General features: G+C 46.7%; 1 protein-coding gene, 1 long non-coding RNA gene and 3 other non-coding genes across 5 annotated transcripts; 3 read left to right on the top strand and 2 right to left on the bottom strand.

Moving 5' to 3' along the window:
* Window positions 1–25: 25 nt before the first annotated feature.
* Window positions 26–4,145, bottom strand: LOC128418314 (uncharacterized). The gene is made up of 3 exons (XR_008331690.1): window positions 3,396–4,145; window positions 3,024–3,192; window positions 26–567 (listed from the first exon to the last, which is right to left on the bottom strand). It is a non-coding gene; the product is annotated as an uncharacterized LOC128418314 (long non-coding RNA).
* On the top strand, window positions 3,622–3,704 carry TRNAL-UAA (transfer RNA leucine (anticodon UAA)). Its single transcript has one exon. It is a non-coding gene; the product is annotated as a tRNA-Leu (tRNA).
* Window positions 3,918–4,003, top strand: TRNAR-UCU (transfer RNA arginine (anticodon UCU)). The gene is given in 2 exon segments: window positions 3,918–3,954; window positions 3,968–4,003. It is a non-coding gene; the product is annotated as a tRNA-Arg (tRNA).
* Window positions 4,146–6,324: 2,179 nt separating the features above from the next.
* On the top strand, window positions 6,325–6,410 carry TRNAR-UCU (transfer RNA arginine (anticodon UCU)). The gene is given in 2 exon segments: window positions 6,325–6,361; window positions 6,375–6,410. It is a non-coding gene; the product is annotated as a tRNA-Arg (tRNA).
* A 1,734-nt stretch (window positions 6,411–8,144) lies between these two features.
* On the bottom strand, window positions 8,145–14,004 carry LOC128418320 (snaclec 3-like). The gene is made up of 6 exons (XM_053397861.1): window positions 13,745–14,004; window positions 12,236–12,351; window positions 10,167–10,313; window positions 9,806–9,920; window positions 9,218–9,290; window positions 8,145–8,859 (listed from the first exon to the last, which is right to left on the bottom strand). The coding sequence occupies exons 1-6, from the start codon at window positions 13,794–13,796 to the stop codon at window positions 8,817–8,819; spliced, it is 546 nt and encodes a 181-aa protein (XP_053253836.1). The 5' UTR covers window positions 13,797–14,004; the 3' UTR covers window positions 8,145–8,816.
* Window positions 14,005–17,061: the final 3,057 nt, after the last annotated feature.

The following is a 17,061-nucleotide window of genomic DNA, read 5'->3' on the forward strand; positions in this document are numbered from 1 at the left end:
GTCTTGGCACCTTAGCAGGTGCCTTTTCATTTGGCCTTTGTTCTGACGAGGCTCTTCTGAAATCTCTAAGGTTCACCAGGCGTGTGTCCTGTTTTTTGCAGGGGCAAGAAAATCCTTGTTTGCTTACTAGACAGACAGCGCCTGCTTTCTGCTAAATGTTGAACCCTGCCAACAATCTCACTTGACTTGGGATTCCTTCAGTCCCAGTGCTGTGTGTCAGTATCAGTGACTGTGGAGAAAAGACTGGGGATGATCACCATTTATGTTTCCCTAAGCTAGGACTCTAGACTGGATAAGGGTAAAGTAGGCTTTTAAACTGAGTATACCTAGAAAGCAAGCTTGCAGTGCTTGTTTCAGTTGTGACTGATTCCATGGCATGTCAGGGATGACAAATGGAGTGTCTTTCTAGCTTAGGGATGTGGGACGTCAGGCCTTTGTCACTGGCCTCAGGACTTTCGAAGTCACCCTCCCTAGCACTCTTCCCCAGTCCACACTACTCCCTTACCTTCACAACTTCCTTGAGTGTTTTTTGCCTGGCTGGAATCGGTCCTCGAACTTGGATGATGCCTCTTACTTGCCTTGATGAAGGATAGAGAAGGCTATGTTAGTGTGGCCTGTATAAGTTTGCCCAGAAGAGAATGTGGCCCCCAGACGGAAAAGAGATTCCCCACCCCTACTCTATATACTTCCAATGCCTAACATCTTGTCCAGGGAGCTGATCAGGGTTCCTTGTGTATAATATTTGACAGAGTCAAATTTATTTCTTTGGCCCCATATCTATGGCCTCTTCCATCTTTGGGGCCAAAAACAGAGACCTGTTTGCTTCAGCCAAGTGCAAAGAGTGGCTGGCTTGAAAAATGGAAAGCTGAGACTGCTTTCTCCTTTTCCACTGGGTGGCTGATTAATAATGGGAGGTTTTCTCTAGGTTGCAAATTGCCTACCCTATTTCTGTCCTGCTGCTGCTACCTGAAGAGATTTACCCTCTTTGGAAGGATAGAGAACAGCCAGTGCTTTGCCAGTACCACCTATATGTTTATTAACATTTTATACTGCTTAATAGGGGCGCGGGTGGCGCTGTGGGTTAAACTACAGAGCCTAGGACTTGCCGATCAGAAGGTCGGCGGTTCGAATCCCCGCGACTGGGTGAGCTCCCGTTGCTCAGTCCCTGCTCCTGCCTACCTGGCAGTTCGAAAGCACGTCAAAGTGCAAGTAGATAAATAGGTACCGCTCCGGTGGGAAGGTAAACGGCGTTTCCGTGTGCTGCTCTGGTTCACCAGAAGTGGCTTAGTCATGCTGGCCACATGACCCAGAAGCTGTACGCCGGCTCCATCGGCCAATAAAGTGAGATGAGCGCCGCAACCCCAGAGTCGGCCATGACTGGACCTAATGGTCAGGGGTACCTTTACCTTTACTGCTTAATAAAGTAAAAAGTGGTTTACATAAAAATGAGTACAAAGTAACTTTCTAAAAATGGTATAAATAGCAAAGCTATCAGGTAAGCAGTGTACAAAACAGAATATAAAAATTAAACTTCGGTAACAATTTTTAAAAATGTTCTTCAAAGATCTTTCCTGTGTCTATTACTAATGATTGAGAGGGCTTTGCAGAAGGTGGGGTCCATCATCAAGAAGGCCTGCTTCTGCACTCTCACCAAATGACTAAATGCTGCTCTGGTCATGTAACAAACAGGAGGGTCTCCCCTCACCCCAAGAGATCTTAAAGATCAACTTGATCCGTATTGGAGGAGGAGGTCTGATAGCTATCCAGGCCCCCAGCTTAAGCTCTGAATCTGTTCACAGGAACTATAGCTTTTGCACTTTTCAAAGCAAGTTGTTTTCACTGGAAATTGAAAACTGATGCATCACATGGTGAAAGTGTGGCGTGTACCTCCTTTCAGCCACCCTCTTCCATCCAACTTGCTAACTTTTCTGTTGCAAGAGAAACAGGCACACTAACCCTGGACTGGGAGCCATTTGGGGAATCTCAAATAACATTTGCAATGAGCATAGAACATTAGTGCTTAAGACTTGTGGACTAGTGCCTACAGACCTGCTTTTTATGGATTATCTCTAGGCACTCCCACCATGTATGGCTGAGAGGCAGTGGCTGGTGCAAGGTTGCCCAGCGGCTTTGTGGCCAAGTGGGAATAACCCTGGTCTCCCAGGCTCCTGTCCAACCACTACACCACAGTGGTTCCTTTTATGTCAAATGAAACTTAGGTGCCTTTTGAGTTTTCCACCTCAGGCCCTGATATGTGATAATACAGGTGGGAGTGTTGGAGTCGGGCACAGAAAGCTGAAGAACCCTGGGCATGAGATTGAAATCATTATGATTTCTCACGGTGTTCCTTCACTGCACCTTAGCATTCTCCCCATAGAATAATGCCTGCTTGCAAACAACAACAGCTAACCAAGGTTGCAATCCTATGTACGCACATTTAAAAAGGTAAAGGGACCCCTGACCATTAGGTCCAGCCATGACCAACTCTGGGGTTGCGCGCTCATCTTGCTCTATAGGCTGAGGGAGCCGGCGTTTGTCTGCAGACAGCTTCCGGGTCATGTGGCCAGCATGACTAAGCCACTTCTGGCAAACCAGAGCAGCGCACGGAAATGCCGTTTACCTTCCCGTCGGAGCAGTACCTATTTATCTACTTGCACTTTGACGTGCTTTTGAACTGCTAGGTTGGCAGGAGCAGGGACTGAGCAACAGGAGCTCACCCCGTCGCGGGGATTCGAACCGCCAACCTTCTGATCGGCAAGTCCTAGGCTCTGTGGTTTAACCCACAGCGCCACCTGCGTCCCTTGAATGAACATTTACCCAGGAATAATTCCCACTGCACTCAATGGGGCTTGCTTCTGAATTAACCAGGACTGCATTGTAGGCAACGAGGACAATAAAAACCACTGCAATCCTATGCAAGTCTATTAAGAAGTAAGCCCCACTGAGTTCAGCGGTTGTTACTCCTAGGTAGGTGTGTCTATAATTTCAGTCTAATTCAGGTGAAGGGCGAAAGAAAAACCTACCAGCTCTCTTCCCAATGTTTTTTGTCTTCGCTTCTGATAAAAGTTCTGCTCAGGAAGCATCGCCCGCAGCGCGCTGCTGCCTTTGACGCAGCTCGTTGTGCTGCCACCTTGCGGCCTCGTTTGAGAATGGCACTAATGTTTCGAGTGGAGACGGAGAGCACGCATCTACCTACACGTAAAGAGGGACAAAAAAAGTGGGGGGGGGGATCAAACTTTGTTCCTATTGTTCCAGTATGAAAGCAAACAAGCATAATGGCATATCTGAGTCGTCCGTCCCCCCCACCAAACAGACCCTTCTCATGTCTGGTGAAAGTGTAAGATTTATTATTAGTTAGCCAACTATAGTTGTCAGTGCTAAATGAATTCTCTTACATTTGTTCGTGTGAAACGTGCCCCTTCCAGTAGTACTCTGTCGTACGCACTAATCCTGGCAGGCAGGGTAGCTAGGAGATGGGTTTTGAACTTCTGCTACTACTCGATGCAGCTTGTTGAATGGAGGCGCTCTTCGTCCAGCGGGGAGGGGGGGCGGGTGTATCGCGCGTCAAAAGGCTGAAGTTACTCAGCTTATTCCATGGTGTTTTTAAAATTCACTATAATTACCAGAATGGCCGAGTGGTTAAGGCGTTGGACTTAAGATCCAATAGACATATGTCTGCGTGGGTTCGAACCCCACTTCTGGTAAGAGAAGGAGCTTTTGTTTGCTAGACCGCTTTAAACTCCCCCGCCTCAGTCATTTAAACTCTTTTTCTTCTTGCTCTCCGCCCCAGATGGAGCTGCAATTTCCAACCTTAGGCAACTGTTTTATAACTCCCCAAGAAAACTTCCGGCATATGGATGCCACTGTTTAGGTAACATAAAAGTGTCCTTTAAAGCAGACGAGGGAACCTAACGCACGGCTCTGTGGCGCAATGGATAGCGCATTGGACTTCTAGCGTAGTGAAGTGATTCAAAGGTTGTGGGTTCGAGTCCCACCAGAGTCACAGGTTTCTTTTGAGGATGAAAACAAATTTGCCAAAGATCGCAACACCCACTGGGGAATTTGCATTAAGTTGTGCTATTATATATCTTCCGAGTGAGCTGATTCCAGACATTTTGTGCATTATGTTGTGGTTTAAGCTAATGTCCGATTGGCAGCGGGGGACGGGTGAATCTACTGAAACTCCCTAGCTCTCCAACCCCCCTGCGGGCTTTGCACTAAAAGTCCGCTGCTTCGCGGCAGTGAGGGCTGGAAATGCTCCGGGGTTGGGAATGGGGGTTCCTGCGAAGAGTTAAAAGGGGCAAAGCAAAGGGGTTTCAATGATGGAAGGGTCACAGTATCAATCACGCGCCGGAGAACCTAGCGCTGGGCGGGGGGCATCCCTTTTTTTGGACGAAGCTGGCATTTTCCGATATATTTGCAGCGATGGGGTGAGCAAAGGACTGAAGGCAACCCGTTTCAACACTCTGGGACTGGGGGACGCCGTCTGGGCTCAGGGCGCAGGATCTGCTGCTTCTGCTTTTGCAGTTGCAAAAGAGTTGCAAAAGAGCAACCCACGTGTTCGAATGTTCCCCATATTGATTTTATTTATTATCTTCTATTCAGTGCTTTTTTTCTGGGGGGACGCATTCCCCTAAACATTTTGTGAATCTTTGTACTTTTGTCCATTTACTTTTCCCGATTAGAACTACTGAAATGGTGATTTTCTTGAGTCAAAATGAGAGTACCCCTAAATATTTTTAAAGGGGGGGGGGAACTGTTCATCCCTGAGCTCTGGCCTTGCTAGCTAGGGGTGATGGGAGTTGTAGTTCAACAACATCTGGGGACCCACAGGTTGAGGAAAAACCCTACAAATGGCACGCCAGGCCGGAGGGCAACTGACTGGCTGGATCCCTATAGGTGTTTCTTTCTAGTCCTCCGCGCAGTCGTCCTCCGCCCACCGGAAGTGGTGCGTTGCAGCCGAAGCAGGGGGACCAGTTCCGCGGCTCGAGAGGCGCCTCTAAGTTGACGGCGGTTAGAGACCCGTGGGGTCTGCGGTGTCCTGGCAAAGAGGACGAGGCAGCCCTTCTAATCCTAGGCAGCCCATTCTCAGTTAAAACTTGGAGAGGTGGCGTAAAAAGCCTCCTTGCCGCGTGTTGCTGGAGCGGCTTCTCGCGGTGTGTGAGCCCACGTGGCTCCCCGATGGGTCGCAGACTGAAGCTGGAAGGCCAGTTTCTTAGCCCTGGTGACTCTCAGAGTCAGGGACTCCTGGGCTTCCTTTTCTCTTGTTCTAAGGCCTGCGATGGAGTCCAGGCAGGGATGCTTTTTTACTTTGTCACGGCCAGAGGGCTTCCGCCCTGCTTTCTTTCTGATCCTTTTACCCGGAGATTTCCGGAACTGAACCTGGGAATGATCGCCTCCCCCTGGCGGGCTCGAGCACAGGAAAACGGCTCCCGGGGATACATGCACAAGGATTTTTTTTCCTAGGAGGAAAGGCTTTTTTTCTTTCACTTGCATTTGTTGCTGCCTCGGGTCGGGCGGGAAGACACGAAACTCTCCTCCAAGTCTCCCCGCGTGTGATCCCGCGGTCTGGAGGGCAGGAGAGAGCAAAAGCGGCGAGAAATCTCAAGGAGGTCTACTCTCGGCAAGAGGCGGAGAAAGTTTCCTCAGCTTCGCGCGAGGGGGCACCGGAAAGCTCTTTCCAAGTTTTCATGGCGGGGGGAGGAAGCTCAAAGTGAAACATTTAGCTAGCTGCGTATTATAGGGAGAAATGGATCCATGTATTTGAGCGGTGTGAACGCACGCGCACACACATCCAAAAATAAATAAAAAATCGACAGGTGCAGGAAATAGTCCCCTGTCTGTCTGTCTGCCTGACTCTGAGGTTAGCTGCTGCTTCTGGTTCACTAAGGCAGATGGGCATCAGCATTTCAGCACTGGCTAATAGCTGGTGAACTTTGTTAAATAAAGACGCTTTCATAGTAAGCCGTATTTCGAACACTGAACTTATTCACCTTATTTTGAGGAGTCATAAAAGTTAGCCACTGGGCCATTCTGTAAACCATGGCTAAGGCGTAGGGCTTGAGATCCAGTCGACACATAAGCCTGCCTAGGCTCGAACCGCATTTCTGGTGCACAGATTTTGTTTCTCTTATTAGTCCATTTTAAAAGCCCCCCAATAGTCACGTCGGTTCTTTTTTCTTCTTCTAGTACTCGCCACCCCGTCTTGGCTGCAATTCCAAACGCAAAGCAAGTGCTTTCTGCCTCCCCGCGTAAACGTTCTGGATTGCCTTAAAGTAACCTGTAAGTCTCCTTTTAAGAGCCAGAGGGAAGAGCGTGACCTGCGGCTCTGTGGCGCAATGGATAGCGCATTGGACTTCTAGCGTGGCGCAGCGATTCAAAGGTTGTGGGTTCGAGTCCCACCAGAGTCACTTTTGAGGACGGAAAACAAATCCCGCACGGATCCATCCCAATACCCCTTGGAGAACTTCCCATCGCGTTGTGCTGTGTCTCCTGCTGAAATAGAGCGAGTCACCCTGAAGGAAAGAACTAAATCCGGAGCTTTTCCTGCTTTTGCCAATTCACTCGCTTTGCACAGGAAGTCGCCTGTCGGACACTTTTACGCGTGATCTAATGTTGTGGGGGGGGGGTTGGGGGGGAGGTTGACAGCTCACTTTGTTCTTTCCCTCCCCCTTCGATCCTATGAAAGGTACAGTGTGACGAAACTGCAGCAGCGGTTCATCTCTCCCGTAGTTTGGGCTGTGCGGCGGTGGCACAGGTTTGTTATCAAGCCAGGAGTCCGCGGGCCGCATCCTGTCATCGGCGAACCTCGAACTCGGCGACAGAGGCGCCTGTTCGGCTCCGCAGCCCCGCGCCCGAACCCCTCGGCTATGCAGAGCACTAGGCGCCCGCTCTGCTAGTATGGAAGGTTTCATAGGCTCAACAGCCTCGCCTGCAGTCTGGGCGGGATTATTTAGCGTGGGGGAAAATAAAATAGCAAGAGTCTAAGCTCCTCCGGCGAAAAGCTGGAGAGTGTTCCTTTGGGCAGCTGAAATGGTTTCTTTCTCCCCGTGCTACTACGCTGCGCTTACAAAATATATTAATTATTCGTTCCAGGAAAATGCTTACAGAGATCGTCATGTTTCGCTCACCCACACCCACAAAATAAATTTCTCATAAACGTTGCATGGCAGTGGATAAAGACTTAAAATTACACATCTCTGTGATGTGCGATGTTGTAGATCCTTTGTGCAGGATCCTTCGCACGTATCTGAGGAACACTCGTGGACTCCTCTTCCTGAAATAGCACCGACTCCCTAAAGTCCCCTGAGAGAATGTTGGATCTTATGGAAGCCAATGGGAGCTGCTGCTGCTCTTCAAATTGCTCGCCAACTCCCCACTCCGACCAAATCAGTCACCGGACTGCTCCTTTTTGAGAAAATCATTCAGTGCCTTGTTGGTGAAGAACATCAGCTTGGATACAAGGTGAAGAAATCCAAAAGCAGATTGGCTCTACAGATAGCAGAGGATTAAGGCTGTAATATGTTACATTATGCACATACTCTGCAGGTAAACCCAAATCTTGTGTGCAAGTGGATCAACCCTCTTGTGCCAAGTTTTGTCTTTAAAAAGGCTACAGCATCCACTAATTTCACCTTTTAAGCTTTTCAGATGAGAGCTCTTCCCCCTATAGGCATAGCCAGGATTTATTGGGGGACTACGACAGGCTTTATATTGGGGGCGGGGCAGAACCAAGTTATCTGTGATGCAGTTGTTCAGTTAGTTAAGTACAGTGGTACCTCAGGTTAAGAACTTAATTCGTTCTGGAGGTCCATTCTTAACCTGAAACTGTTCTTAACCTGAGGTACCACTTTAGCTAATGGGGCCTCCTGCTGCCGCTGTCGTGTGATTTCTGTTCTCATCCTGAAGCAAAGTTCTTAACCCAAGGTACTATTTCTGGGTTAGCGGAGTCTCTAACCTGAAGTGTCTGTAACCTGAGGTACCACTGTATTTTTTATTTATTTACTTGATTTGGGGGGGGGGCTGCTGCCCCCTGCACTTCCCTGGCTACGCCCATGCTTCCCCCCAAAGTTGCTCAACTCAACTCCAATTTTGTCATTTCCCCCCCCTTTACATATTTACAGAAAAGAACTTTTCAGAGAAAGCAGTGCTAAAAGAGTTGGTCTTTAATGAATAGGCATTATACAGTGTTGATTTTTGATGGGAGCACATGGATGAAAGATGAACATTTCAAAATGGCAAGAGGAAAAGATGGAAAGCAAACAGAGAAAGGAAATAAATGGTTCTTTTTCCGAGGTGGGGGATTTGGTTCTTTCCAAATGTTCTTGGACTGGCAGAAACAAAACAGTATGTGACAGGGTCGACAGGGTGCAACACTTCTACTGACCCAAATCACCCACTGGGTATCCCTGTTGTGCTGCGCTAACACTGAGGCTCCTGCTGCTACAGCAATGGGCAACCTGTAGCCGCCCAAATTCTACTGGACTCTTAGCTCCCATCTGACTCAGCAGGCATCAAGGATGATAGGAGTTTTGAGTCCAGCAAACTGTGGACACTGACAGGTCCCTGATCAAGGCTTAAATGGAAAAGCTCATTTGGATTGCAACCTTTTCTTCTTCTTTAGAGGTCTCCAATTACTACAACTCAATTTCTCCCTGTTGTATGGAAGCCACTGGCCAGGGCTCTGATCTCGAAATGACCTTGCATAACGCTGCAACGCTCGACAAAGAAACAAAGAAGCAAGTTAAGGTTGTGACAGGAAGAAGAAACATCCCAGGATTCCACCTTCTGCCTTTTTTCACACCAGCAATTTCACATCAGTCTCCCCTTCTGAATCCTTCCGATGCACAGCACCCGTGGCTTAGGGAAGAAGAACATATGATGGTCAAAACATGACAACATGACAACCAGACTTTAGCCTGGTATGCAACCAGAGCCTGTACATATTTACACAGAAACAATCCCCAAAGTTATTGTTCTTGCTGGTTACGATTAATTTAAATTAATTTAATGGACTTCACCATAAGGTTCTAGGGTGGGTTGCATGTCATGGACCACCTGAATGAAGTACAGTTTGGGGACGCTTGTCCTAACTGGAGAAACAGTGCTGCAGGAACTTTAGCTAGAAGCTGTTTTGCTCCCCTGTGCTCATCCCAAGAAGTTCATTGGACTAGTAAGAGTAGATCAAACTTCCAAAGAGATTGAACCCAGTTCTCACCTACTTCCCAAGGAGTATTTGCAAACAGACAGGAATTTCCAGGAAACAGCATAGTCATTCCAGGTCACAAGTCCTGAGAGAGACAGAGAGAAGGAGGAATGGTCAAGTCACAAATGTTGTCAGTGCCACGAACAACTCCAAAGCATGGATCCAAGGTCTGAGTTACTTGATTAGGTTCCAACTGATTATCCATACTGCTGCATCATGCTAACCTGCCATGAAACAGTTAATATATGAGACTCCCTTACAGGAGGCCCCCCCCCCCAAAAAAAGAAGCACATGTTTTCTAGCAGAGGAGCCACAGGATACTACTGAGAAATCATGGCTGCTTCCATACTGGACATTTATTTTAGAACAGTTCACTCACTTTTTATAGGGCATCTTCACGATGTCATTAACAAAATATTCTCCTCTCATGTTTTGTCCACTCAGCTTCTGTGGATTCTTTCACTCCCCAGAGTCTGCTTCCTATTTTATTACCCTTGTTACCAGTGTATGAGCACACACAGAGAGACACACACATGCCTAAGCAAATCCCTGATCCCTCCCAAAAAAGCGCTTTGCAGGGGAGGGGAGTTTGTTTTTCACCATTTTGCAAAACCCAGGATCCCAAGTAGTGTTCGCCTGCCAGTCCATCAGGCTGTGAAGGAGGAAACGTCCGGTAATCAAATTTGGAACCATCTGTCCAGACAAAGTCTCCTTCCTAAGGAAAGATCAACAGAATCTTGAGCTAAAACATTCACAGAAAGAAAGGCTTGCTAAGTCAAAAAAAGAGGGGAAAAACACACATTGCATATTGTACTAGGCCTATAAAAAGCCATGGAAAAATGGGGGGAAATATATGCCACCTCTCAGGGCAAAGCCCTCCCAATATGGATCACAAACAGCATGTATATATAATTAAGCTGAACTTTTGGCTATTCTGAATGGCTAAGTCAGCAAAGTGTACCTTGAAAGTGTCATGAGCACCAATCCAGTAGGCCTTTCCTTTGGTGTGATCCAGTGGCTTGCCCATCAGGTGAAAAATGAAGTCATTCTCTTCTGGGCTGTGGATGGAGGCTAGGTGAGAGTCCCTGTCATATCTCTGGCAAGCCATCTGGGGGAAAATGCAGAGGGAAATAATTCACTTCCTGCTTAATTACAAAAAAAAGTCTGTTTCACAAGAACCAGATATCTGTGCAACGCCTCTCTCTTAAGTAGAATTTGAAAATCAATGCAGTTGGTGTCTAAATACTTTCAAACATTTCCCCACAACCATAAGAACTGCGTATCTCAGCACAGTACCATTAGAAAGCTCAAAAATTCCATTATTTATAAAACCAAGACGATTTTCCTTTCTAGTTTGAAACTGGACATAGAAAGTTGTTTTTTGTTATTTATTTATAGGCATTCATAAGCCACTCAATATATTAAAATCACTCTAAGTTACCTGGTGAAGCAACAAAAACTTCAGATCAATCTGATGAAGTAGAACAGCTGTGTTTCATTAGTATAACTGTTTTGTAATGAAGTATAGAGTTCCTCTGGTTGCAACTGTTCTTGCTCTCATCAAAATATGCTTCCCATTTTTCATTTTGCCATTTTTCATTTTGCCCCAAAAATTAAGGATGTTAGAAAAAGCTTGCCCTTCACTGCTTTGGTGCAGATCCGTCATGTATTCACATGATTTCAACTATCACCTTTTAATCAGATGCTTTTGTGAAGGGCAAATCATTCAGCACTCGGTTGTTTAGCGAGTGGAGGCTCCACCCAGAGCAAAATAACTGGCAGCAAAGCAGAAGCAGGTGGGTAGTTGGGTGGGTGGTTTAAAGGCAGGGGTGCTGTGACTGCGTGTGTTTGTGTTTGGGGAATCCTGCACTTTGTATATGTGCATTGAGGTGCTCTTTGTGTGTTTAGGACTGCCTCTGGAGACTGTCACCTTTCTGCTGGAGGGATTCAAGGGCATGCCATCAATTGAGGTATATAGCCTGATTTCCCTATTATAGCCTTTCCCCAGTACTTCATAAGTACCCAGGGCTCACAGGGCAATTCTCTAACTCCCTGCTGCTCTCAGATACCAATCCTGTGACAACATACAATGTTGCTAGATTCTGCACAGCAGCACTCAAAATTCATCGGAGGATGACCCATGCCACAAACCAGTTTTAATGAACATATCAGAGTGCTCCGTAAATTAATACTTAAAGTCTTTTATGTATCAACCTTTTATGCTCTTCCACACCTGCCCAGTGCTTCTATCCCTTCTTTTAGCTTCTTTTAAATTCTTACAGACTTTTATATTCACCTTCTGTTTTAATACCTTTTAGCTTTCCAAAACACTTTCCAGATTTTAAATGATTGTATCCCACCCTTTTATGCTGGTCTATGACCGTAATAAAGATTTGTATTGTATTGAGGTGTGCACAATTAAAGTGGACTAAAATGCACTAATGCAAACATATTAACTTTGAAAGAAGAAACAGATTTTTTGTGGTTTGGAAAGCAGTGGGGGAAATCTCATTGAGAAGTGTTGGGTGAAGGCATCAGAGCACATCCATGGCTGAGAATGGTACCTGCTTTGCTCCTGCTTAATTTCTGTTAATATGTGGCAGTGCTTGGCTACGTGGTGACATATTTCCCTGCTCCCTGATAAACATCAGTGGCTGTCCTCTTCTGGGGGGGGGGCGAAGGAGAGCTGGGGGGCAGAGCATTGCATCATTATGACACAAGTAATTGCCACTAGATGATATGCCAAGGGGGAAAGAGAGAGTTGTGTGTCTGCCTGGCAGGAAATAAGTGTTGGCATTTAATCTGACCTCAGTTTTGTGTTTTCCACAGTATGTCCAAAAATAAAAAGGTTGGTGGACAAATCGATTGTATTTCTAGGTAATCACTATTTATTTCCCCCAAAAGGACAGCAAAGACCTCTGCAATATGTTTTTCCACAGAGCAGCCTCCACTTCTCCTACAAATCTGGTCTAGTCAAGGACGTGTGACCGGTCTGTTTCTGTCCCCTTTGACATCACATCAATCACTTGCCTCTGCATCGGTCCAGGTCATTGGTTGTGTCACAGCTTTATAGCAGGCATTCTGATACTGCACCCAGCCCCTCTCACAAAAGCCACGGGCACAAAGGCATGTTTGGGAACAGGTATCTGAGGCAAAGAGAAGGAACCAAGATGGAATTAAGAAGTTAGGTCGAATGATTTGGTCACCCTGCATTTCAAACTCTTGCACACTCCTAGAATCCTATTCTCTTCATTTACAAAGAGGCACGGGAACATGGTGGCCATAAACCAAATGGCACTGCTATCTTCTGCCCCAGTGATGGGAAACTTCAGCCCTGGAGACCAAATGCAGCCCTCCAGTTGTCTTTCTAGTCCTAGAGACTCTCCAGGCAACCTCTGCCCCTCAAGCCCCATCCCTTACCTGACCATCCTTGCACCACCTCTGAGTGCTCTTGCCTGTCTGAAATGTGCCACTGCTGGTGGGGAGGAGGTGAGCGTGCATTTGTGTGATGACATTGCATGTGCTTGGTTGCCGTGTGTGTGTGCATGCGTGCACATTGTGCATGTAATATTCATACTTTCCCTGGTTTGTAAACATACCTGTGGCAACCCCTCCCCCCTCTTCCTTCTCAATGTGCTAAGCCTACAAATCTCTCATGCTCCAGTTGTTTCCCTTGCTGCTTTGGACAAATCATAATTTGCCTTCAAAGGGTAATCAGAAACCACAGCTTTGGAGAGGTTTCAAGCATAATTTCCCCAGTTCGGACACAGTGGGCAAACTTCCCAAATCAGGATGGGACAGTAACTGAGCACAAGGGGGGGGGAGAGTGTGAACTAGAGGTAATGCTGTAATATAGGTCACTGTCTGCTATTATCCTTTCCCATGTTATAGATGGTAGGCTGAGAGACTGAAGGCTCCTGTGCTAAGTCAGTGCTATCTCAAACTGCTTAAAATCTTTGCACTGTAGGAATTGCTCCACACAGGAGAGAAATGGTATAAAAACGTCAGTTATGAGCTATTGATTCACAAGTCCAATGATATTCTATACTTTAGAGCATCCCACAGCAGCCTTTGTTGGATTTCCTCCAAGAAACAAGAACAAGGTATATTGTTCTGGCTATGAGCCGCTGTTTGGCTCAGAAACATTTCTCCTGAAAGGTGAGAGCAAATATACCAGCCCATTAGAGCAAATACAAAACAAATAGGTTGCCCACCAGTGGAGTAATAGGCCTGCCATTGTTAGAAAGAAGCATTCAACAGTTAAGAGGTTTTCAGGATGCATCCCCAATCAATTGCACTGCTGAACTCTGTGGAGCTTCCTTTCAGATAGGCATGCACAGGATCCAAATGAAAATGAACACCTAATTACTTTCTTGGGCAATCAATCATTGCTGACATCACCTTCAAGTTTTAACCTAATTTGCCTGTGTGCTTAACACTTGCTAAGGATGTACATGGTGTAAAAAAGCTTGTCAATTTATTAAAAGTCCTTGAATTCTTATTTTCCCTATTCAAAACACTAAATCAGTCTAAACTCACCATGGATGAAGGCAATCAGAAGGAAGGCACAGAGAGCAGTCCAAGTTCCCATTTCTTCAAGAAGGAGCGAAGGCGTGGAAGTCCAAAGTTTCTCTGTACTGTGGAGAGGAATGGGACCTGTTTTATAGGCTGGCCAGCTGTATTTAAAGAAGAGCAATTTTAAAAAAGTGAACCGGATTCAGGAAGTTCTTAATCTTTTTTGGATCTATGCAAATCAGGGGAATGCTTGTCTTTTGTTCAGTTTCTTTCCCCATACCTAATCTCACAACCACACTATCCAAGCAGAGTCAACACATCAGAGTGTCTGTGTAATCCAGGAATTAGTACATTTCACCCCTTCCAGAGCTGGCCCAAGACATTTTGCCACTGGAGGCGAACCACAAAATGGTACGCACACACCCAGCCAGGGAAGACCCTACCTTAGCTGGAGATGGACAAGAGGGGGGAAGAACAGGACCCTTTGGTTTGATCAGGCAAGGCTATTCTTACGTAGCAGGGATATTTACAATAAAGCTACCAAGACATTTCCTCCTGCTTTTCTATATCCATATGATTATTGCAGTCCAGGTGTGCCAGGTATTCAGGAACTACTACTACTACTACTACTACTACTACTAATAATAATAATAATAAAAAACAAACACGTCTTTCAAACACAGAAGCTGGATGATGCGTTCTCGGTTTGATTAAGCCAAGAGATATATCAGTGCCTCCTAACACCCCAAAGAAGCACAAGTTAAGATCCATACATCAACATTGCAGGAGAGAATTAATATAAGAATGTATTCACGTTAGCATGAAAATTGTTTCTCATTGTTCAGTGAGCTGCTGAGACGGTGCTTAAACAACTGTGCCCTTCTTTGCATGTCTGCTTAGAAGTAAGCTGCACTGAGTTCCACGGGAATTCATCCCAGGAAAGCAGGTGTAGAACTGCAGCCTAAGAACATCAGTTTCTTTTTGAAATGGTCCATTTAATTAAAACAACAGCCCAATAGTTGAACAATGCTTTATTGGGACTAACTCAAATGTCTCAAAAGAATGAGCAAGCGTTTGAGTTGCAGAGTTGTTCAGGGCAGATACTAAGAAAAAACACGAGAGGGAGGAGAGGGAAATAGCCCCTTGAAAGGGATTTGTGCTTCTGATATGGTGCATTACACGGACAGCCTTCAAACGGGGGTCTAGTCTGTGTCCCTCCAGATGTTGCTGGACTATGTCCCCCACTGGTCCCAGTTAGTATGGCCAATAGGAATGATGGGAGTTGTAGTCCAGCAACCCCTGGAGGGACACAGATTAGCCACCTGTTTTGAAAGGCATTGTAAAAGTAAAGTGAGCGGCACCGAACCATAAGGAAAACACACATCCTTATTAGGTCAATTCCATTATTAGGCCTACCTATTGCAAAATAGTGTGCAAAGTTCAACCATCGGGCTAGGTGGTGAACAGAGCAATGGGATGGTGGGTTAGAAGAAATTTGTTTCTGGCTGATATTGAAGCCACGGAGTTTGCAGAGCTTTTAAGTGCTTATGCTCACAATGTTAAGTAAATAAACCAGAAAATAACACTTGCAACTGTAAGTATCTTATTTTTCCTTCTTTTAATAATTTGGGGGGGGGGGTGTGACAAAAAAATTTCTGCACTGGGTACCACCTGACCTTGCTATGCCTCTGGGAAGAAGGGATGAGTGAAGAGCTACATCAGGAAGAAGGGATTGGGGTAAAGACCTTCATTGGGAACAAACCAGCAGCATCTCCTATTTGCCAAGAGGTCGTTGTGGGTGAAGAGCTACAGAGAAAATGGCAGATCTGACCTCCAAGGAGTGTGCTGCAGCTATCACTGCTATCATGGTGACGGCAGCAGCAGCAGCAATGCGCAATGTGTTCCTTGGAGGGCCGATCTGCTTGCCTTGTGGATCTTGCCACCTGAGGCAGCCACCTCACCTTGCCTCATGGGTGGGCCAGCCCTGTGTACTGCTATGCATGGCCAATTGTCCTCTGCAAAACTGGCAGAATAATAATCGGTTCCAAACCAGATTCGTCTCTCTTTTTTCCCCAAAAACAGGGAACCATGGATATTGGAAGACAGAACTTGTGCTTTAGTTGTGGTTGTCTCTAACAGTGATGGTCACTTGTTTAAAACTATTTTTTAATGCTGTGTTTGGTATTGCTGTAACCAGCCTTGGGACCTTCTGGTGTGGCCCATAAAAGATCTCCCCCTAAAGGCTGAGGTGGCATTTCTGTTAAACTCATTATCAGTGGGGCTAGTGTCACAGCTGCAAGAGTGCAATCTGACCACAAAACTGGTAATAACCAGCGAAGGAGGAAATCAACAGTTGACTGTTAAAAATTAAAAACAACTCCATTGAAAGTGCAAGGAAGCTCCTGATACGTACAGTGAAAAACAGGTTGAGTAAGTTGCATTTCAAGGACTGTGGTGGGAGGAGATATGGTGAGGTGTTAGCAGTGATGTAGCAGTCGGCACCCCGGGTGCGTGTGCTGGGGAGCAAGGAGTGGAGAGTGGCCTCACCAACCCAAGCCCTCACCACTGACCGAGCCACGGTGATCTGAGCTGTCAGCGAGTGAGGTGAAGTGAGGAGAGGGAGAAAGAGGCTTGAAGCTGTCCCTCAAGGAGGGTGGACCTGAGGGCTGTTCACAAAAGAGGGGACAGCTGCCAGAGGCTCTCACCTCTCCTTGGTTGGCAGCTCCCTCCATCCAAGCTGTCCCAGTGATGGGGCAAAAGAGGGTGTCCCTTCACCAGCCATGAGGAGAAGGAGACGCCTCTAGTGCCCCAGTCCTGAAGGCCCGGCCTGGGCGCAGCTTGACTTGCCTCCTCACGACTCTGCCTTAATGAGGCATCTTGTCACTGGGGCGGCTTTTTGCGCCCCCTCGCACCTCTTCAAAAATGTGCACCCAGGGCCAGGGCCCCACTGGCCCTGCCCACATTATGCTCCTGGGTATTAGGTTGATTGGGATGAACTCTTTGAACTCTATTCTGTAATGCATTGCTGAATAAAACTGACCGACTGGGAATTGGGTGTGAGCTTTCATACTAAGGGACACTGGCGGCACTGTGGGTTAAACCACAGGGCCTAGGACTTGCCAATCAGAAAGTTGGCGGTTCGAATCCCCGCAACGGGGTGAGCTCCCATTGCTCGGTCCCAGCTCCTGCCAACCTAGCAGTTTGAAAGCACATCAAAGTGCAAGTAGATAAATAGGTACCGCTCCGGCGGGAAGGTAAACGGCGTTTCCGTGCGCTGCTCTGGTTTGCCAGAAGCGGCTTAGTCATGCTGGCCACATGACCCGGAAGCTGTACCCCGGCTC

Source organism: Podarcis raffonei, chromosome 1 (assembly GCF_027172205.1).
Source record: "Podarcis raffonei isolate rPodRaf1 chromosome 1, rPodRaf1.pri, whole genome shotgun sequence".
NCBI lineage: Eukaryota > Metazoa > Chordata > Lepidosauria > Squamata > Lacertidae > Podarcis > Podarcis raffonei.